Source organism: Carcharodon carcharias, chromosome 31 (assembly GCF_017639515.1).
Source record: "Carcharodon carcharias isolate sCarCar2 chromosome 31, sCarCar2.pri, whole genome shotgun sequence".
Taxonomy (NCBI): domain Eukaryota; kingdom Metazoa; phylum Chordata; class Chondrichthyes; order Lamniformes; family Lamnidae; genus Carcharodon; species Carcharodon carcharias.
Genome location: NC_054497.1, coordinates 14289212 through 14312334, shown reverse-complemented (window position 1 = coordinate 14312334; position 23123 = coordinate 14289212). Strand labels below are relative to the sequence as shown.

The 23123-nt window shown below is 41.0% G+C and overlaps 1 protein-coding gene across 1 annotated transcript in view; it reads left to right on the top strand.

The window, feature by feature from the left end:
* Nucleotides 1-23123, top strand: part of tnrc6b (trinucleotide repeat containing adaptor 6B) — a gene marked incomplete at its 5' end in the record, with an annotated part of 70584 nt that overhangs the window by 16366 nt on the left and 31095 nt on the right. The window contains 5 exons of the mRNA XM_041177623.1: nucleotides 4464-4485; nucleotides 9367-9705; nucleotides 11028-13421; nucleotides 18765-18949; nucleotides 21464-21538. Coding sequence (XP_041033557.1) covers nucleotides 4464-4485; nucleotides 9367-9705; nucleotides 11028-13421; nucleotides 18765-18949; nucleotides 21464-21538 — 3015 coding nt within the window. The remainder of the gene's footprint in view (nucleotides 1-4463; nucleotides 4486-9366; nucleotides 9706-11027; nucleotides 13422-18764; nucleotides 18950-21463; nucleotides 21539-23123) is intronic.

Here is a 23123-nt window from a genome sequence, read left to right as displayed (position 1 = left end):
TTTGGTCTCTTATTTGAAAATGAACATAATTGTGTTAGAAGCAGTTCAGAGAAGATTCACTCAACTAGTCCCTAGGATGAAAGGCTTATCTTATGAAGAAAGGTTGAATAGATTGGGCCTATACCCATTGGATTTTAGAAGATTGAGAGGTGATCTAATTAAAACATAAGACCCTGAGGGGAATTAACAGGGTGGATAGAAGGAGGGTGTTTTCTTTTGTTGGGGGAGACAGGAACTAGGGGACACAGTTTAAAAATAAGAAGTCTCCCTTTTTAGATGGAGATGAGAATGTTTTTCTCTGAGGGTCATTAATGGAATTCTCTTCACCAGGAAGCGGTGGAGGCTGGGCCATTGAATTTATTCAAGGCCAATTAGATAGATTTTTGATAGCTAATGGAGTCAGAGGTTATGGGGGGCAGACAGGAAAGTAGAATTAAGACCACAGCCCAATCAACTATGATCTTATCAAATGGTGGAGCAGGTTTGAAGGGCCGAATGGTCTAAGTCCTATGTTTCCTTACCCCCAGTCTTGGCATCGCCATTATTTCCAATCAGTATCAAGTAAATGTTGCAACCTTTTCCTTCTGCCACCAATTTTTTCCCCTCCTAAAATCTTGAGCTATCTTTGGCTACATAGCAGTTGCTCTCTTGTACCTTGCCTCAACGTGCATTATTCAACTTTCAAACCCAGGTTATTTCTGATTTCAGTTAATGTTAAATTATGAGGCAGGTCACTTGAATGCTGGTGGGCTTTCTAATTATGAGCATCACTATTGAACCCCATCCTGTTCTTGCCCCATGTTCACAAATACAGTTTCAGTAAGCATACTTGGTAGAGATTAGCAATGGGAGCCATGGCTGATTTTTCTTTCTTTAATCTCTGTAGTCAGTTATAGTTCCCATACTGCTCTTGTAATTGATAGTGGCTAACTGGACTGAACAATGGTCAAACCAGTGCCCTGCTCCATATGGCTCATCAGAGGTAGTGACCTACCGTTCATAAGTTTTATTTCAGTTGATGCCTCATTTTGAGAATGTAAGATGGGAAAATTGAAGAGGAACCTTTAAGCCTGGTCAAACTTGGACTGTTTACTAGAGCAGTGATCTGGATAGACTTTCTATTCAGTGGGAAAATGGAAAATTGTAACAGAGCCAAGTTTTCATGTTGCCATGAGAGCTGGAGAGAATACTGATTTCATTAATTTGGATCGGTCTCCCATTTTGCAAGGGGCCCTCTCTTTCTTCCTGAAAGCAGATGGATGATGTACATATCCACGTCACACTGCTTCATAAAAATATACTGAATACAAAGCACAATTTAAAATAAGAATAACCTGATTTTGGAAGTTAAGGAAAATATAAAACCTTGTTTTTTCAACATTTATTCTCCATCTCCCTGCCCCCAACACACCAAAAAGAAAACACAAAAAAGTGTTCACTAATGATATCTGTTGTCAATCAAAGTTAAAGTATCAGGGTTAGACAGAACATGAGTGCTTCCTACTGCACAAAGGGCTTTTGTGTCGGCATTCAAGTGACATTATCCATTGTTGTGAGCTTTCCCAGGGCTTTAGGGTGGAAGGGGTGAAGGTGTTGGATCTTAACTGTTTAAAGTCTACCACAGCAATTTGTATCCCATATAATCTCAAAGCTACCTGTTGTTATCTAGCTTTCTAAATTAATCTCATTTTTGGCTGGATTTATCCTGTGTTAATATAAGGAAGCTTTTTTTAAACAAAACCTGGTTGGATTTGCTAATTTTTTAAAATTTTGATTGTGTCTGTCAGATAAAGTTTTGTTACATCCTGTTAAACCAATGGCTCCAGAATTTGTTTTTCACTCACATGTACATTATGATTAATGAAGGTTATAATGCAGTGAGAGATTAAGCAGGATGAGATTGATGAACAAAAGCGTGAGGCAATTAGAAGCTGCCTACTTGGCCAGTCATTGGAACCATTGAGTTTTTTGCGGCCAAATTTAAACGTACTTTTTTTTAAACACTCTTGTTCTCTCTCTTTTCTAGCTATGTCTTTTGAATATTATGCTACAATTTATGCTATAATTTTAGCCTCTAATGCCAAGATGCAGTCATTCTATACCATCAATGAGCCTTCCATTCTGCAAAAAAAAAATGGCTATGAAATGAACTGAATGCACACATTCACTATATGTATCACAGCCAGGGCCCCTGGTTTACTGTGACTGAACAAGCTGGTATTTTTATGACATGTGGTGTTTCTAGGTTTTTTTTACTACAGTATGGGAAGCTCATTGCTCAGTCTTAGTGGCCTTGATCTTGACCTCACAATGTCTGCTTCCTGTTACTGAACTGTTTAAGAGCTATGTTGTGCGTTTCGTCTCACCCCCGCCCCCATCCAAGTAACAATACAGCTGAACATTTTGCTGTGTGGGCCTTTGCTGACTAGCAGTATTGTTGTCATCGTACAACTTATTTAGAGCTTTAATATGCTATTGGACCAGGCTATCCTCTCACACCAGCACTCTTCTCTAATGCTGAAACTGAGTTGACTGTCAACTCTTGTCAAACCAGCCCCATATGAAATATTTTAAGAAATTGAGGTGTTGGGTTGATGATGTTGATGAAGATTCATTCTTCACTTGGCTATACTGTCCTGTTTCCTCATCCAAGAGGATAGTCAGCCTATCAAATCCACACCTGTGCATTTTTCTAAAAGCTAACCTTGTCTAAGCCAATACCTGCCTACTCCCCATATCCTTTATCATTCCTTTTCAATTAATTAACTTCCTTTTTTAAAGAAATGTTAAGGAACCGGCTTCAACTGTTTGTGACAAAGGATTCCACATTATCAATTCCTCTAATTCTTTCTATGATTAGCTTAAATTTTCACCCTCTCACCAACCAACCAATTCAAGCAATCAATTACTATGTACTTTATCAGCATTCATTTTAGGGACACCTCATCTTTAATCAAATTTCTTCCTTTAAAACTGTAGCCCCCCCCACCACCCCCATTCCTGGTGACATCCTAGTGGATCTACACTTCACCTTTTTCATTCCTTTGTATCTTGCCCATAGTGATCTGATCATTCATTTATGTGAAGCTTGAAACAGTGAGAACTTCTGAATCCAACTGCATTTTTGATAACCCACCTGAAGAGCAATTATTGGTGTCTCTTGCTAAACGAACACCTTCAGTATTAGATGTCATAGATTTCCATGTTAATCCAGTGTAATTTTGATTCTTCAGAGAAATTTTTTTTTACCGAGTATAATTTGTTTTTGTTCCCTGCACCAGCTCAGTGGTTGACCTTGACAGCAGATGTTAATGTTCTTCACAGGTGTTTGGCTGCAGCACCTTAGCATGGTTAGACTAATAGCCAAGATCTGCTTGTATAAAAACATCCTGAAAAGGTTAAAGTTTACTAAAAGAGATGCAGGTGTGAGACAGCTAGTTGGAAAACTGGGTGAGATAGTATGAGTGTTTATTGGGTTAATAAATAGAGAATCTGCACACTCCGAGGGAAGTAAATGGCCCAGCACAAGCTTTTACACTGTGCAAATATGAAGTGTGTCAAGTCAATGTGCATTTAACCTGAGTATTTTAACATTGAATTCAGAATGATTTGCAGGGGCTGGGCTGTGGGTAGCTGACTTTCTGTTTCCTCCCAGTACTGTGGAAAGTTAAGAGGAAGTTAAATGTAAGGTCCCAATAAAAGTGTCTTCAATTTCTTCCAGACCGAATACCAAACACTTCTGTATAGAACAGAGTGGCTTTCACCATAATGAGACAAAATGATACAAATCAAGATTTGCAATAACGCTTTGCCTTCTGTGTGTCTGTCTCTCTCTTTTTCCACTCTTCTCAGAACATTCAGGGTTATGGAACAGTAAAGTACATTTAAGTGACCCTCACTGTACCAATGCACTAAACAAGCCCAGTGACAATATTGGAGTTGACCCTGCAAGTGTCTGATCCATGTTACCACCAGCCCCTCAGCCTCTCCATTGAACTCTCCGTTGAGTGAAATTCTGTTCCACCGCAGCTGTCTTAAAATTAGCAATTTGGCAATTACATGGATAACGGGGAACTCTGATTCTGCAATATCGTTACCCAGGAATTTATAGCCTGTTTTACTTCTGGTAACTGTTCTCAGGAGAATGACATTGTGACATCTACCATATGCCATTCTCTGATATTATATTTGTAGTTTGCTACCATTCCCCTTAGACCCATTAAAATCTGATGCAAAAACTTCAGTGCCATTTTCAATGCATGCAGAATGGATGGAACCTGCACCCACATCTTCAACTAAGCACAGGGACTAGCAAATTCAAATCCCACAAGTTGGTGAATCTTCAAGGCCAGTTGGACTCTAGATTGTGTTTACATCAGAGTTATCGGTGGTGGCAAATTTGAGCAGGATCAATGTGGATCCATTACTTTGAACTGACACAGCACTTTGTTTTTCCGTTTCAGGTTACAGAACAAAAAACCAAAGGTAAGAGACCTTTTTATCTTGGGTGTAAAGTTCAGCCAATTTATTTTTGTTGTATTTACATCTATGTATATATACACACATACATATATAAAGATAGATGCAAGACATGCATATCCATAAATATACCCACAATAGATTAGGGTGAGTGGAAAAAAATCAAATTGGATACCTGATTAAACTGATCAGTGCTTAAAAATACATAGAAGAAACTAATGTTTAAAGCCCTTCTGGGCATTGTTGGAACTCCCCTCTGTATTGTGCTGGTTTCTGTACTATTTTCTAGGCACATAGAATGAGTGATTGCAAGACTGTACAAATCTAAATTCGGGGATCAGAGCAATAATTCTACTAAACCTCAGAAGCTTTTTTGTCTGAGCTAATCAACTTGGATTTCTGCATTGTAACCATTCTAAAGTTTAAGACGGTGTTCTTCGGACTGGAAATTCACTTCCAATAAGGGATTGTTGCCAAATATTTGGCATGCCACATCACCATCAGAGGGAGCCATTGCAGCACTGTTTATATCTGAAGTTGGCAGGCAAATGGTTGACTGCTTAGCAGTCTTAGCGCAGTGTAGTGTCCTAGGTTGTAGATATAATTTTTAAAAATCTCCATTCCTGCCTCTTGACCACAGTGAGACTCTGAAAATAAGTCATCTTTGGCTTTGTTGCAGTGAAGGCTTCAGGGCCCCAGCAGGAATGTGCTGTTGATGAAAGACATTGCAAGGTTCTTATCAAAAGAGGAGGGTGTTTTTGGGCCAAATATCCCCCATCTCTCTTGAAGGCACTCTTGGTTGGAATGCTATCAGAATTCTAGCATCCCACCCATGCACCATTCTACATGTTTGACCTATGCAGACTATATCAGTCTGTTTGATTTTGGATATAGGCAACCTTATATTCTCTCCTTTTAAATGTGCACATTCATGCAAAGGATACTGGACAGTGATCAGGAGCAAAAATCTCTTCACTGTGAGGAAAGAGATAATGCTGGCTAGTCTCAATAATTTCATCTACCTTTTCTATATGGAGGCCATCTTGAGAGTCCTAACCTAATGAGCTACTGGGGTCTCCTGGAGCTTGAGTGCCTGCCTTGGGATATTGGAGAAGTATTTCCTAGATTTCTCCCTGACTTGGCTGTAATTTTTCTTCCCTTTTTTTTGTTTGCACCTCCCATGAGATAGTAGATAAGTTTGTGAACTGTGTGCAAAGTTGCATTATTATTTAGATTAGGCCTGAGTGTCTTTTATCAGTCTTTTCATAAATAAGGAGCATTTCCTCCCTTGTCTTAAAGTAGAGCTATGACCTGCAGTATTACTAGGTCATAGCAGTTGAGTATTAAGAAAGATGTACATTTTGAATCCTATAAAACCAAATACATGCAATTGTCAGGTGCCCAAGAAATCTAAGGCAGTCTGTAAATGGTTTATAAGATTTCAAATAAAAGATCTTTGTTTGAAATACTAGCCATCCTGTTGAATGCCTACTCCCAGTGGACCAACGTCCTGCATCACTGAACCAAGCACAGCAGCACAGTGTTACATTAACACTTTGAGACTGTTCCAAGTTCAGTCTGCCCTCATTATAAAAAACCTTGTCGTTTCAAGCCATTCCCTTGGTCTTAGCTGAAAATCCGTCATAGTCAGCAGAGAACAGCTTGGATCTCAAGATGATAAACTATCTGGCTCTTAATGGGTAGTCTTGACTATGCTATGGTTTGCAGTGAGAATTGTTATCAACCCTCAATACCTCAGTGACTTATCTCATATAAATAAGTATAATATGTTGTCTAGAGGTAAATGAAAAACTATAGGTGCTAGAATTCTGAAATAAAAACAGAAATCCACAATAGATCTGTCAGTGTCTAAAAGACCAACACCAGCAGGGCTGATAAACTTCTGGGCTGGGGACCTTTAGCTAGCGTTGATTCTGTGGGACTCTGCATCATTTGACCTCGGCATTTTCTCTCTCAGGAGCTTGCAGACTTATGGTACACTTCTGTTTTTAATTGTAATTCCAACTACTATGCAAAAGTGTACCCATTAAAACAGGATTCTCTAAACCTTTTCTCCTTGTATGCCTCTAAGTTACCTACCGTGAATCCTACAGTCTTTACAAAAGCAGCTTTGTACTACTGCTTCTACTAACTGGGAATCTGCTTGGGGCAGCTGAGGATTTTGTGCCTTTTTCCTTCCTTTTGATGCTCTTTTCCCATTGCCTTCTCCAGTTCAAGCTGGAAAAATTCTCCCCTCTTTTCTGCATCCTCCCAATATCATGCTAGCACTGCTATCTTCCCTATTCCATGATACCCTACCTCCATCTGACTTTGGACTGACTAAATGTGGATATCCTCTGGGAAACATGGGAGCGTCTGCAGCAAGGGAGAGGCAGGGGCATTGGACAAAAGAGAAATTGCATAACTCCTCGAGGTTGGTTCAGAGTGGCGTTAATTAAAGGCTTAGGAGTAGATCATTCAACTGTCACTGGTAATGAGGGAGAAAATCGAGGAAGCTTACATAAATTAAAAAGAAAACAGCAATTGCTGGAAATTTGAGAGAGAAACAAAAACTACTGGATATCGTCAATCAGCAATGGAATAGAAGAGAGAGGGGTTCTTTCTTTTTGAGGTGCTGACTAATCTGTGTATTTCTAGCCTCTCAGGTGTTTCCAGCATTTTTTGATTTTTGTCCATTCAGCTTCTTTGTTCAGGCTCAGTAACTTCTCTGAATTAGTACTCTGGTGATATCAGCACTTCAGACTTAAATCCATATGCTAAAATCTCGCAGAAAAAAATCAATCAAAAAGTGGTTTTCCCTTTTTAAGTAAATGCTATTGATAACAAAGCTTGCACTTTTAGTCTCAGATTGATGATCCCATTTTTCACCTTCCTGGCTACTAACCCATAACTTGTTTGCCCAAATGGCTCACTTTAACACCTTCTTAGGCAACTTTTAACAGAATGAAATCATTGGAACTCTTTCTCTCTTAGTTCTTTAAACTGTCACATTATTGTAAGCAATTTTACACAATCCTTTTTCTAAATGAATTAGACTTGTGTTAAAACATGTTCTCCACATCAGATGCCATAGTGAGTAACTGTTCAAAGCAGTAAAAGCATTAGAGAAACCTAGCAAGAGCAAAGTACTGTGAATGCTGGAAACCTGAAATAAAAGCAAAAAATGTTGGAAATACTCAGCAGGTCTGGCAACCTTGTGGATGTGTTTCACTTGTTTGTCTGCTCTTAAGATTTAGTGTCAAAGCAAAATACTGCAGATGCTGGAGATCTGAAATAAAAATAAAGTGCTGGAAAAACTCAACCAGTCTGACAGCACCTGTTGAGAGAAAAACAGAGTTAACATTTCAAGTCCAATATTACTAAAGTTCCAAAGAAGAGTCACGTTGGGCTCAAAACATGAATTCCGTTTCTCTTTCCACAGATACTGCCAGACCGGCTGAGCTTTTCCAGCATTTTGTTTTTACCTAAGATTTAGTGTCTTGGTTAGACCGATAGCTGCTTGATAAAGTTCCATTTAACCTGCCTGTGCAGCTTCGAGCATTGCACCAATCTTAAGATGGTAATCCTACGAAGTTAGTGAAGACTGGTTTGGAGGTATGGCACATCCCAGAACGCCTCAGAGCTAGTGAGTTACTCTTGAATCAATCTCCATGGCAACGCCTCTACCAGACTCCACTTGCTAACCAATCAGCAGTCTCTTCTCATACAGTAGAAAGTTGTTGCTTCCTCTGACATTGGAGTTCTTGTGTTTGTCCTGATGAGTGCACGACGGAAAAACTTCAACAAAATGTCTTTTTTCAGCAATACTCTTGAATTATTGTGACTGTTGCAGACATGGCAGCCTGTTTGCGTGCAGCAGAACCTGGCAAGCTACAACAACATAAATTACCAATTTAACCGGATTGATGGTGTTGGCTAAGAAAAAAATGTTGAAGAAAAGAACTTGTCTTTAAAGACCACAGGCTGTTCCAAAAAGCTTTACAACCAGTGATGTACTTTTGAAATGTAAATCACAATTGTAATGCTAGCCAAGTGACTGAGAAGCTCCCTGCTCTTTCAATAGTGCCATGGGATATTTTACTTCCACCTGAACAGGCTAATGGGATCTTGATTAATGTCATATCTGAAAGATAGTTTTTCTGGCAGTGCAGCACTCCCTCAGTAGCTGTGATGAAGCATTAGTCTAGACTATGTGCTCAAGTCCTAAAGTGAGGTTTGAACTCTCAACCTTCTGAAGCAAGAGTGTTACCGACAGAGCCAAGATGACACTAAAATGAAAGCAATAAATTATGGATTCTGGAAGTACTCAACAGGTCAGGCAGTATCTGTGGAGAGAGACAGTTAATGTTTCAGTTTGACCTTTCATCAGAACTGGAAAAGGCTAGAGATGTAATAGGTTTTAAGTAAGTACAGAAGTGGGATTCGGGGAAAAGAACAGAAGAAAAAGCCTGTGATCGGGTGGAAGACAGGTGAAATTAAATGATGAGATGGAAATGAAACAAGTAAAGAAACAAAAGATGGGTCTAGTACATTGCCTTTAGATCAGCCTTTTGTTTCCTGCTGAGTATTTCCAGCATTTTCTATTTTAATGACACTTAAGGTGGTTTTCTTTAATGCAGTGGACCCAACAATGTTAACTCTTAACTGCATTGGTACTAGGTGGACCCTTCGTCATTGCCTTCATAATGTTGAAAATGTCAATTAGATAAGCCTGCTGGGTGATACTTCATACTTGATAAATCATGAAAGGTTTTCTTTCTCCTTTTTCCCTAATGCTGTCGAAATGAAATAAATGTTCCTTCTATATTTTTACATATCTTGAGTTTCTTTCCTAATCACTAATTGTTCTAAATATTATTCCCCTAGTGCCCGAAGCGACGAAGCCAAGCCTAAGCCAGCCTCCAACTGCCACCCTAGTTGGCAGCGTTCCAACACCAGCCGGCAACGGTGGTAACAATGCCAAAAGGGCGGTGGCCACCAACGGCCAGCCACAGAACGCCGCCCGCTATCTGCCCCGTGAGGTGCCTCCTCGATTTCGCCAGCACGAGCACAAAGTGTTACTAAAACGTGGTCAGCCCCCTCCGCCTTCCTGTGGGCTTCTTGGAGGTGGGGTGGGGCCTCCTGGGTTGCCGGGATCAAATCCTGGCACTGCACAACCATTGACGCAACCCAACTGTCCGCTGCAGCACGGCAGTACACCAGTGGGTAAGTAGACTTTCAGATGTTTTATGGGGAAATTTAAAACCAAAGCCTCCACTCTTGGAAAAGATGAGTTTTATATTTCTTTTTGGGATTGCTCCTTTGCCAGTTCTCCATTTGCAATATGACCACAGCACTAGTCATGTTATATAAGACCCTGTATGAAGCCTCCTTGTTCAAGTCCAGTTAACACCCGTATGGAGAATGCTGATATTTTCCTGGTTTCATAGGATGACTTGGTGGGGGGGGGAGAGCAAGTACAGCACTCGTAGACCAACCACATGCACAAAATACACAAGCTCAATTTCCCCATCTAATGAGATTGTGATTTGTGCAGCAAGTGTGGAAATCAGTAACTTCACTGGATTTTGAGGATAAAATATGGTTCTAGAGAAAAATTGCTCCTGAAGACCTGATGCTATCTGTACACAGGAGAAAACTTTCAAAGCCCAAGCAATGCTAACTCATTTCATTGGCAATGGTTACAGAAAACAATGTACACCCTAGTCTTGCAAGCTTTCTTCTCTCCTGAAGGTGGGGGTCCTCTCATTGGTTTGTGGTTTCACACTTGAGCACTTAGGCTGTTTGACCTAGAGGCTTTTGCAAGCGAGCCTGATCCTATCCTCAGCCAACACAAATTCTCCAGCAAAGGCCACTGAATAGTAAAATAAAAGCAAAATACTGCGGATTCTGGAGATCTGAAACAAAAACAGAAAATGCTGGAAAAATTCAGCAGGTCTGAAGAAGGGTCATACGGACTCGAAATGTTAACTCTGTTTCTCTCGCCACAGATTCTGCTAGACCTGCTGAGTTTTTCCAACATTTTCTGTTTTTGTTGCCATTGAATAGTAAGCTGGCTAAGAATTAAGAATGGGAAACTTGAAAAGTTTTCTTCCCATGGACTTGGATGTTGTCACAAACAGCCTTAGACTTGTCCCAATTGCTGCCCTGGCTGAATGCAGCTAACACTGCACGAGGAAAAGACCCAACTCATGGTCATGTGGTCTGTATAGCTCAATGAAGCGCGAGACAATGTCCTTGTCTGATTCACCCATTGAGAGAACTTGCACTGTTTTTAAAGTGATAGTTTTCTTTTGAAAGGCTGAAAGATTAATCTTGGTGCTTTTTTGAAGTCACTTTACATCCATAGGAAATTTTTTATTTTACATTTGTTGTTCCTCTTTTGATTGCTAAAGGTGAAATATTAGATGTTGTTTGAGTGTCGATGAGAAAGTCGATTTTGAAAATCTTACTCAAATGTAAATTAATTTGACTTTTTTAACTCCGCACAAGCTGATGGTTATTCATATTTTACTTTTGTTTTGTAGACGCAAACCCTGGGGGTGCTGGTTCAAATTATGCAAATTCTGCTTGGGGTTCTGGATCATCCAGCACTGACCTCAACCACGGCTGGGATAAGTTAATCGTAGACGGGTCTGATATGGAGGCTTGGCCTTGCATCACAGGCAGAGACTCTGAGTCGGCTTCGGAACACGTAGACAACGAAGGTGCCTCAAACCTTGGCTCCGAGAAGAGCCTGCCACCAGGAAGTGGCGCTGCCAGGAGCTGCAAAGGAGCTGCAAACCAGTTTGCTGCTGGGAGCGGAAAGAATGAATGTAAATTGGGGGCCTGGAACATGGGCCTTGTGCCTAAACCCAGTCACGCATCTTCCATCTCTTCGGAGAGCAAAGACGGACTTAACAATTGGAAAAACTTGAGCAGCCCTGATGGAGCTGGCCTTGGGTTGACCTTGAACCCAAACATCAACCCATCGGCCTGGCCAGTATTGGGCCAGGAGGGCAATTCTGGAAAAGGGACTTTGGAGACGGATGTTTCGAGCTCCAGTGCACAACTTAGTGCAGTAGGTCAAAGCCCTAGGGATCAGGACGGTACTTCTGCAAGCGCCTGGACAAAACAGTCAAAAACGGAAAATGCGGGTGTTACATGGAACGCTTCTGTTGGAGAACAGCCTCAAGCTCTTAACACTGATGGACCAAATAATGGTGACACTAACTCTTTGAACGCAAGCTCACAGAGCACCGGGAACTCTTTGCAAAACAAGGGAGTGTCAGATACGACAGGGAATGGGACCTGGAACATGCCCTTGGGAATAGGTTTGGGAAACCCCTTGGTATTGAATCAACCTGTGAGCACTGAAGCCTCATCCGAAGGCAGTATTAGAGGAACTATGGAGGGCCGGGGAACTGGGGGAACTTGGAATACAGTTTGGGGGTCTTCTGGAACTGATACAATTTCTGGACAAAATGGTACAGGAGCTGATGGCAATAATGGACGCAATGGTGATGATGCAGCTAAAGCTAGCTCTGGTATGAAACAGTTATTGGTGAATAGATCAAGGACTGAATCATGGGACAATAATGGTGGATCGTGGGACTCTGAGGCACAAGACCCCAACAAAGCAAAAAGTTGGGGGAAAGGGAACAGAACAGCATCGGGTGGTGCTCAGGGTTTGTGGGGTCAACAGCCAGGGACTGATAATCGCTCAGAAGGGGAATGGGGTGGCCCTCCTAATGAACAGAACTGTGGCACAGGCGGATGGGACAATCACAGGGTAAATCCCCTCCCAGAAAACCAAGGAGAGAACTCCCAAAATTCCAACTGGGCAAAGGCCTCTAGTTCCACTGGGAGTGACTCTGGTAGCCGAAGCAACAACAAAAGGGGAAGCTCTGAAAACCACCCAGGAGGACGGCGCTTAAACAAGACTGATCCTCTTGATCAAGAGGAGGTATTGCAATCTGTAATAAGCAGGGCTGATCTGGACCCTAGAGTGTTGTCAAACACTGGGTGGGGCCAAACTCAGATAAAGCAGAACACAGTGTGGGATGTTCAGGAGTCGCCCAGGAATGAGAGGCGCACTGATAGAGGAACAGAAGGGTGGGAGAGCACCACCACTCAGAGCACTAACTCAGGGGGCTGGGGCGAAGGGCCCAGTCAAAGCAGTCACTGCACCTCTGGGTGGGGAGATGCTCCGCAGTCTTCAAACGTGGAGTCTAAGAGTCCAAGTGGATGGGTGGACCCAAAGAACAGTCAAGGTTGGGGAGGTGGAACACCAGAAGAGAAGGCACCATCATGGAATGATGGGCCTAGAATCAAGGAACCTGGTTGGGGTGCAAGGCAGCAACCAACTCCAGGTTGGTCTCCCAATAATGGTTGGGGTGATGGAAGTGGGCAACCAACTGAACAACCAAAAGCGGGTGGCTGGGACAGTTCGAACTCGAGGTGGGGCGATAGTGGGCGTGGTGATGGAGGATCTTGGGGAAGTGGCAGTAATTCTAATTCAAACCAGAGAAGTGGGTGGGAGGACCCCACAAGACACCAGGGATGGGGTGAGCCATCAAAAACAGCCACTCCTAATTGGACTAAGCAACAAGATGTCTCTGGCTCTTGGGGCACTACATCTGCTGGTAGCCGGCAATCAGGACCTGGCTGGGGCTCAACACCCGTGCCACCTGCACCCATCCCAATTGTGCCAAAGGAGGAAGAACCTACAGGATGGGAAGAGCCTTCACCGCAGTCCATCTCCCGAAAGATGGAGATAGATGATGGCACCTCAGCCTGGGGAGATCCCAACAGCTACAACTATAAGAATGTGAATCTGTGGGACAAGAACTCCCAAAGTGAGAGCTCTGGAAGTGGGCCGATGCCACGGGAGCCAAATACATCCAATGCGGTTCCAGGACGAGGTTCCACATCAAGTTCTGGTAAGATGCCCAGTAATATGTATATTGTTCTAATTTTTTATATAATTAAGTAAAAATATAATGTGTTATCAATTCAGTGGAGTTTTAATTTATGGAAGATTGGATCTTATTGGATCTTGTGTCTGTTAGCATACTACATGTTGTCAAAGCTTTTTGTCTTGCACTCATCAGTACAATTTGCAAGAATACCAAATGTGAAGGGAACAACAATTTATACTTCATGACAAGAGAGTGCTGATTGGTTGGCACTGATTGGTAGAGGTTTAGCCATGGAGAAAGCACCAGTTAACCAATCTCTACCAATCGGAGCCCGTTGTCAACCAATCAGCACACTCTTCATTGTTGTGCTAAATTGTTGTTCCCTTCACATTTGGTATTCTTGCGAATTGTCCTGCTAAGTGCAAGATGAAAAGCTTTGGCAACATGTCTTTTTTCAGCAATACTCAAGCTCTGTAATACCAAATGACTATTCTAACAACGTTAAAGTACCAATTCCTCCTATATTCCTGTGGATAAACATACTGATGAATGTAGCACTAAGCTATATGGTTCCATGTTTTAATTCCTGGTGTTTCAGTGGAGTTGATTGATTCCAACAAGGATTAGAACATGCTAGTTTGACTGGGGAGTGGAAGCTTGGTCAGGAGTGGAAGCTTCCCATATCTGATCCTTATCCAGTTACCATTTCTGAAAAGTGCATGTAGATATTCTGAGAGGGCAGGATTGGTATGGCTTGCAGTGCTCTTTATGGGTGAAGAGTCTGCCAGTACTGCTATCTATACTCACAAGTAGAGTGACTACCCAGACATTGTACCGGAAAGTTGTCAACAACTATAGGACCATATTCCAGTTCAGAGAAGGGAAAAATCATAACTCATCAAATGTTAGCATTTTTTCTTTAACATAAAAGTTAAATGTCTAAATATTTTCTCATGGTATCTGAGAAAGATACTGTGATACTAAATTTAATTCTAAATCAAAACCAACATTATCTAGTTCGGCTTCAGTGTAATGGATTGAGATTGCTGGCACAATGGATTGAGTTGTCCCTGTCCCCGTTGTCTCCCCCCCCCCCGCCCCCCCCACACACACACACACACACACACAGTTGTTGAAGTCATCAGTGTGAAACTGAACCATATGGACCAGGAGGATCCCAGGTTTGAACTCTGGCATGTCCTGAGTTAATGGGTCTATCCCTGTGCAGCAGCTGCTGAAGCAAGATTGGTCTCAGTGCACTTGAACCATGGAAGGAAAAACTTGTCATCATAATCCATGGCCTTTACTTGGAAATGTCTTGTGTGGGAATTGTGTGTCAGAAAGATCACTGTTTAGGATCTTGTATGAAGCATATCCATTCTGGCCTGGTACTCCAAAATGTGTCAACCTTCCAGAGAAAAAAACATTAACTGTTTGTGTTGCGTGCCCTCTGTTTAAGCTGTTGTTATTGCCAATGTAGAAACAGTGCAGCAGTAGCAACACACAAAATGCTGGAAATACTCAGCAGGTCAGGCAACTTGTTTGAGGAGAGAGAAGCAAAAGTTAAAGTTTCAGATCAATGACCTTTGTCAGAATTTTCCCCTAATTTGGAGCCCACATCCACCAAACTGATGGAGGCACCCAATCACAGGTAAAACTCCTCAGAAGTATCCTTGTGTATAATCAAAATCATTCCTGCACTCTTTGACCATTTAATGTGTTGTCTCTGACTTTATCCACTTCAGTTGTCATCTAAAATAGATAATTTTTCAGCTTTTTATAAGAGGTCATCGTGATTGGTTAACTGCTTCCTTTATAACTGTTGCATACACCATGCGGTAAGGGGGCAGCTCTCCTAATCTCCAGACAGTCAAGTTTTGTTAATCCTGCATGTGTGTCCTGTCCAGTGCTCTGATTGGAGAAACTGCAAGGGTAAACGATTGCTGCTGTCTGAGTGATGCACTTTTTTCTGACTCTTTCTGCACCCCCTCCCCCATGTCCCTTTAAACTGAGTTAACTGTCCTACAAGAGAAGTTGGCAGTAGGTACAGACTGATGGCAGGAAGTCCAAGCTGCACACACATACAGAGGCTTCTTTGTGCCTACAGGCTGCATTCCTTTACTAGAAAAGGGATCTCTGGATTCTTTATGGAGGTTGCTGTTTTACATTAGTTGACTATAACCAACAGATAAGATCCTGCTTTTGGGACTTGAAATCAAAGAACATGTTTTTCATGAACATTTCAATCTAAGTTTGTATCAAGCCTGAGCCATCTGACAATTTGCTTGGGGTTTTAACAAAAAGGAAGATTTTTTAAATAATCTTTATTAACATGGCTTGCTTTCTCAGTTATAGTCATCTGACATCCACTGCTGCATTGCTCATAACTGAGCTTCAAACACATGTAAAACCCTTGAATTTGGCTGCCTTTGCTAAATGCAAAGATCCTATCTTTCATTTAACTTGTGTTTGTCTGCAGTTCTCTTTAAACAATGGTGACCATCGCAAGACTGAATCTTGCTGGTTCATTCTATTGGAGCATGATCCCATGGGGATGCCCAGCTTGGGTTTCCTGAATATCAGCATTCTGCAGTACATAAGACAGCAAGCAAAACCCAGTGAAAATGGGGATAGGGTTGCATTTAAATGTTCTTCCCATTGCTTCCTGTCTAGCGTACTTCCCTCCCCTCTGTGCTGCACTGATTTCTGGAATGTGGCTCCATAGGCACTTGCCTCCCGACAGTAGCATGCACAAGTGCCTGTTCCTCAACTATAAACTTAGATTTATCAATTGGATATCAGTAAAGACACCACCTGTCCTTGCCTGATATCCACACACTTTACCAGCAGGATTCACCAAGCTGATGATTGAGAGCAAGAACCTGGACAACTTTTCAGGATTTGTATTCTCTTTCCCCCAGCCTGAGACTGATTGCAGCTTTCTTACTAATATCCTGGCTGAGATCAAATCATGCAACACCAACCAAGCTTGGGGCTTCCACATATTTGGGCAAAAAAGCAAAATACCACCGATGCTGGAAATTCTTAGCAGATCAAGCAGCATCTATGGAGAGAAAAGCAAAGTTAATGTTCAGGTCAACGATCTTTCATCAAAACTGGAACACAATACAGATGAACAGCTTTCATGCTAATATAGAGATAGGGAAAGGTGAGGGGAAGGAGAAAGGTAACGAAGTGGAAGGTCTAATAGGGTGAAAGTCAGGAGTGATTAAATTTATATTATTATATGTCTAAACAAAAGATGGGACTGGCAGAGATGTAAATGGCATCAGAAAATAACAGGGAGAGAAGCATGGAAAATCTTGATCTGCTGTCTCTATATTGTATTTTTCTTCAAATGAAGAATACTGATGACCTTTATCAAGGCTCATAGGAGCTACTGAAAGAACTAAGAATAGAGAATTAAATTTACAACTGTACACCTCTGCCAATTAATGTAGGCACTTCACTTCAGGACAGTCTGTGTGCCTGTTAAAATATTTCTCTCAAATTTCAGGAATGCCTCCCACCCAGCTTCTCTGACATGGCTGTCAGCACTTGTTAGTTAAGTAAAACACATTCACAATGCTACTGCAAGAGGATCCTTCTCCTTGCTTTGTAGCACAGGACAAGCCACCACAGTGTCATGGGCAACCAGAGGAAAGCACTGCACCCCCATCAGAATAGGCAGCAACCTGCACCCCCATCAGAATAGGTAGCAACCTCTCACATGCCAAAAAAATCTGAATTAGCAGGGAAATATTGAGGATTTTCTTTCTTTCTTACCTCCTGTCTTGGCATCTGGAGCATAAATACGCAGGAACTCCCATCAGCAATCGAATGAGGTTCTTTTCTTTTCATTGGACTAATGAATTGCAAACTTTAAGCTGCCTTCAAATGAGTTTTTGAATAATGCAAACAAATTGCTGCCCCTGGAGCCCTCCACATTTGAAAGAGCACTAGATCAGGATTGCATTGGGCTTGGTTGTGTTACTCTATATAATAAAATAGTCTACTGATGCTTCACCATCTAGACTGGTCACTTGAGCAAGCCACTTTTCCAGAAGACTTCCAGGAAACATGGAAATGTGTCTGAGTCCCTAGGGGAGGAGGAATAGATGGATTTCATACTTCTGTGTTCTACTTGGTGTTCTTTTTTGAGGGGGCTTGTTACTGGGCAGCATGATTTTCCATCAAAAAGTGATGAAATAATGTTCCTGTTGTATTTTACTGGCTAGGCAGTGGAAAATTGAATCCAAACTACACAAATATCTATCATCTGAATATGACACTGAAATATTAGAGCTGAATCACATATACTTCATATACGTGAAGCCCCACTAATGGAACAACAACCATTTATGTAACAAAAACAGAATTACCTGGAAAAACTCAGCAGGTCTGGCAGCATCGGCGGAGAAGAAAAGAGTTGACGTTTCGAGTCCTCATGACCCTTCGACCATTTATGTAAAATGGTTCAAGGAAGCATGATTTTAAAATCCAGTGAAACCAAGTCAGATTTATCAAATGCAATGAAGGTCATTTTGACTACTGGAAAATTAGGCATACTTTCTAAACACAACTTGCTAACTATTTATTTCTGTCTTTAAGTTGGAGATTTTCAGAAGTGACACACTACCTCCTTATCCATTCATAACTTAATCATTTTTCATTTGGTTTTCTGGATCCAACCTGTTAACTGGTTTTCAGTGTTGATTTGATTTGAGTAACCTACTTACATCACTGACGAGACTGAAAATCTCTGATGACCTGCCGTTCTGTTTACCTGAAGATCAAAGAACTGAATGAAGGATATTTTTAATATTTTAATTGCACTTTTTAAAAGTGAAACCAGCCTAGTATTTAGGAGCTGTTGACCAATTTTTTTCAACTTTATAGCTATATTTGCATTTATATGTATAACTCTCTCCTAGCTGACTGATTTTATTAAAGAAGGTTTCAGTTAGTTCATCGTTACCTGTGAGGAAGTTTCTTTTCTCCAATTTTTTTCCTTTCCTCCTCCACACATGGTTATGACAACTGGCTCAGCTCGGACTCGTGAAACAATACGAGACTTCCTTGTTCTACACCTCAGCTTTTTATTATTCTTTCACAGGACTTGGCATCCTAACCAGCATTTTTATTGCCCATCCCTAATTGCCCTTGAGAATATGGTGGTGAGCAGCTGCCTTGAACTGTTGCAGTCCATGTGGTGTAGATACACCCACAGTGCTGTTGGGAGGGAGCTCTTCATCACCTTGGATAATTAAGTGACCGGGAGATGTATTTCTGTAGTAAGTTTTGAGGGGTTTTTATTTTTGATTTATTTTGGGGAATAACATGCTGAAAAAATCTTTTCTTCAGGTTCAAAATCTATGCAGGATGGGTGGGGTGGTGGTGATCGACCTGCTGTGGCAAATACCCGCCCCCCAAGCTGGGAGGAAGAAGATGATGGTTCAATTGGCCTGTGGAACAGTGCTGGAACTCAGGAGAGTAGTTCACCCTACAACTCATCTAACTGGACCTCAGGCGGGAAGAAAATTCACAAGGTAAGCTTGGCAAATTCTTATTAACGTTAAGATGATGGTGAATTATCTTTCTCTAGTTTCTGGAAGCCTGGTTCAAGTCCAGCATCTAGACAGAGGCTGAGGTGACCTCTCTGTGTGTCTTTTTCTAACATGCCAATTTGCCCTCTGGTTATTTCAATGATTTCAAGTAGGAGGTAGGTAGACAAGAGAAAAATAATGGGAGATTCTGGAGGCATATCGGGTCGATCGGTATCTGCAAGAGAAAGATTGGTTAACATTTCAAGTACGGACTCTTCTTCAGAGCTCCCAGGTCTTCATGTCGGAAATCATGGCTAATTTTCTTCTTCAGGTGCAGACCTGTTGTGTACTTCCAGAATTCCTGTTTGTATTTCAGATTTTCAGTGTTCCCAGTTTTTCCGTTCTATATCTGCAGCCGGGAAACCTGTCTGTTACAGTCTCTTTTGGGGGAGGATTCTGAATGATAATTTTTGAGGGGGAAAGACATCACATGCTTGTTCAGTTTCCTAGACAGCTTACATTGCAATGTTGCCTGAAGATAGAAGTAATGACATTAAGTAACGGAAGCAGCTGCTGAGTAATATCAGTGCTTTTTCAGAAGGTGGGGTTCCAGTAGAATTAGTCATGTTTCCTGTTGTGGGATTCTAGTTATGGCGACTTGTTTCTGTTGCACGCTTATACCATGTTAAAGGTATTTTGTTGAAATTTGTTCCAAAGTATTATAAAGATTATAAATGCGTGAATTGTATCATGTATCTTTTTATTACTGGTCACAAGCAACAGTGCAAAACAGTAGCTGGCTTTCCTGAACAATTTGGATCTTTATCAGTGATCAAAGCAGTAAAAATTTTTATGGTACAGAAAACTGAGAGCTTTGAAAAGAACTGCAAATATAAAAGGTCTCATTTAGATAGTCTTTTCCCTTCCCTGGCTCAGGGTTTTTTTTAAAGTCACCAAGGCTAGTTCATTCTAGAAGTATTGTTACAATGTGCATTATTAGGATCACAACATGATTTTATCCAGATTTTGTTCCAGTTTAAGCTGGTACGAGAACTGAGGGCTGCAGTAGCTGGCATCATGTCCTTTCACCTCTGGGACCTGGAGCTGTGCGAGTGCAACCCAACCTAATGAACTTGACAATTCCCTCTCTCTCGGCAATAAGAGTGCTCCTGTTAGAGTTTTTTCATGGAGTTTCTATCCAAGAGTAAGTAGTGGGTTATACGCATGACACGGCATGTAGTTCACATTAATCGGCACAAAATTGATCATCTGTCTCAATTAGAAAGAGATTACTGTTGTGGAGAACTAGGAATGTCACACTGCTGCAGTGAACCTAAGAAATATGATCACGAATAAGCCAAAGCAGCCCCTCTTGCCTCAGCTGCCATTGACTGATCATGACCGATCCCCTTCGTCAACTTTACAGTCCTGCCCTATCCCTATATCCCTTATATCCTCGGTGCCCAAAAATCTCTCGGTCTCTGTCTTGAATGTACTCAACAACTGGGCATTCACAGCTCTCAAGGGTAGATAATTCCACAGATTCACAAGCCTGTAAAGAAATTCCTCCCTATCTCACTATTAAATGGTTGACCCCTTATCTTTAGACCATGACCCCTAATTCTAGACTCTCCAATCAAGGGAAACAGCCTCTCAGCATTCATCCAGTCATGTACTCCAAGAGTTTAATTAAGATCAATTAAATCACCTACCATTCTTCTAATTTCCAATCATGGACCTTTCCTGAGAGCACGGCTGAAGTACATTATTGGGATAGATTAGGAAGGGACTCTACTCTGCTTTATATTTTACTAGTGCTACTAGCTCCTGATATTGATGCTTCTTTTACCCTCTTGATGTATTTGAGTTAGGCTATTTGTGATTTAACAATATTTATTGATTAACACTGCTCCTCGAAAGCAGCCTGGCTGAAGCCATTTCCCCCTGCTGTTGGCCATCAAGTTCTAGTGATGTTAAGTGGTGTGGGTAGCATCAAGGAAAACACATGCATGCTTGGGGCTGCACAACAACAGTTCTAAAGCATGATATGTGGTGCCAATAGCAGAGGAGCACTTGTACAAATGTGCAGCTATCACCTATGGTAGCATTCATTAGCGCCATTTCAAGCAAATGTGTTTCCATTTGCAGGTTTTATAGTGGCTTTTTTATTTCTGGTAGGAAAAAGGGAGGGAGAACAGAAAAACATTTTAACAAATCGTGAAATCATCCTTTTTGTGAAAAGCTCCATTAAATTAACCAGAACTTGAGTTTTCAGTGTTTATCAATGCCATCCAGTGGAATGGGGAGAAGGGGTTGTGGTTCACGTGGGTTTAAATCAGTTGAATAGGTTGGTCCTGAAATAGAGGCACAAATAATATTTTAAAAATTATTAATCAAAAAAATCTGAAAAAGTTTAGCAAATGCTGGAAAGGCACAGCAGGTCTGTCAGTATCTGAAATAGTAAAGGCAGCTTAACATTTTCATCATAACTGAGCTTATTCTGAATCTCTCCTCTAGGGCTCCATGAAAGGTGGGAACAATGACACATGGATAAACCCTCTCACTACGCAATTTTCCAAAATGGGATTACTGGTAAGAACAGCTTTACTGAACATGCTGGAGATCTGATGTACCTAATTTGCTGCTTAAATTTATCACATTAAGCCTGCTGCTGACTAACCTTATTACTTTAAGCCTCGTGACAAAAAGGTGTACTCTTGTGACATAAAGTAGACTGAAATGTATTGCAATGTAAGTTGAACCATCATTTAGACCTGATTAGAATTGTGAACATAAGATCGCACCATGCATTTATTCCCTTTTGCAAAAAATTGGGACAAGTTGGTTATAATGCTTAGTGTTACATATAATGCTACAAAGTAAGAACAGAAATAGGCCATTTGGCCCCTTGCACCTTCTCTGCCATTTCATAAGATCATGGCTGATTTGATTGTGGCCTCCTTTTCTGTCTACCCTCTATACCCTTTGACATCCTTGTCAATCAAGAATCCTGTCCAACTTGTTAGTGGGTTTATTTCAATGCTAACAATATACAATAGAAGAAATCACAGGCTTTAATACGTGGTGTACTTTGTGTGTAACGCTCTCAATTTGTTTCCACTATTATTGTCACCACCAACCTGTACCCTCCAGAACCTTATTCCACTGTTACACAGTACAAAATGCTCAATCCAGTAAATATAAAAATAATCACCACCACATTCTCAAGTGCAGCTAGGGATAGGTAATAAATGCTGGCCCAGCCAGTGAAGCCCACATCCCATGAATGAATAATAAAAAAAAAAGTCAATAATTGTGCGTTTTTTTTTAAAGTGAAATAAACTAAACATGAGAATAAACTGATGGTGAGGATTTATACTGCAGTTCATCTCAGTCTGTTTTATCCAACAGCCAAACTCCACCTTTGTGTCACAGGTAGCTAAGGGTAATGAGGCTTGGTCAGAGGCAGGCTTAATGTTGTAAATTACACACACATTAATCCTGGCGATGACATTGATCATTACAAGGTCTGCAATTTTGGTGCATTTGTTGCATCAGGTTCTTCAGTTAGTTTACTAATCATAACATCTATTTGATCTAAAATCAGTAAGGATATTTGCTTATTTATTTCTCAAGTTACTCTTGAAATAGATCATCTGTCACCTTTTAACAAAGTTTATTGCAATGCTCTAACTTAATGATGTGCTGTATTGATTCCCAAAGAGCAATAATAACATGACAGTATTCTGTTTGGCGATAGTTTTAGACAGTAAATAAATGATCTTTTGAAATGATTGTGCTGCTTATTTTGTTTGACATTAGATTGTAATCTTTAATTTTAATTTTCAGCCTAGGAGTTTGGCGAGGTGGGAGGGTGGTAAATGAGAACAAATACACTGAGAACCTAAGTCAATGGGGGGGCGGTGTTCAGCAGGAAGTTAACTATGAAATATGGCATTGAAGTAGTTATATACCAGCATGGGGAGAGGAACAGAGAAATAGAAGTCTAAAAACTTTGTGGTGGGTGTAGTTATTATTCCTGTGTTTTATATCTCTTGAGTATCAATATATAACTTTGTTCAGATTGCGATTTCTTATGAAGCACTGGTTGGCTTGTTCCCGCCATATTAATATATAGGGGAATACTGCTTTTGACTTCTTATCGTGTCCACAGACA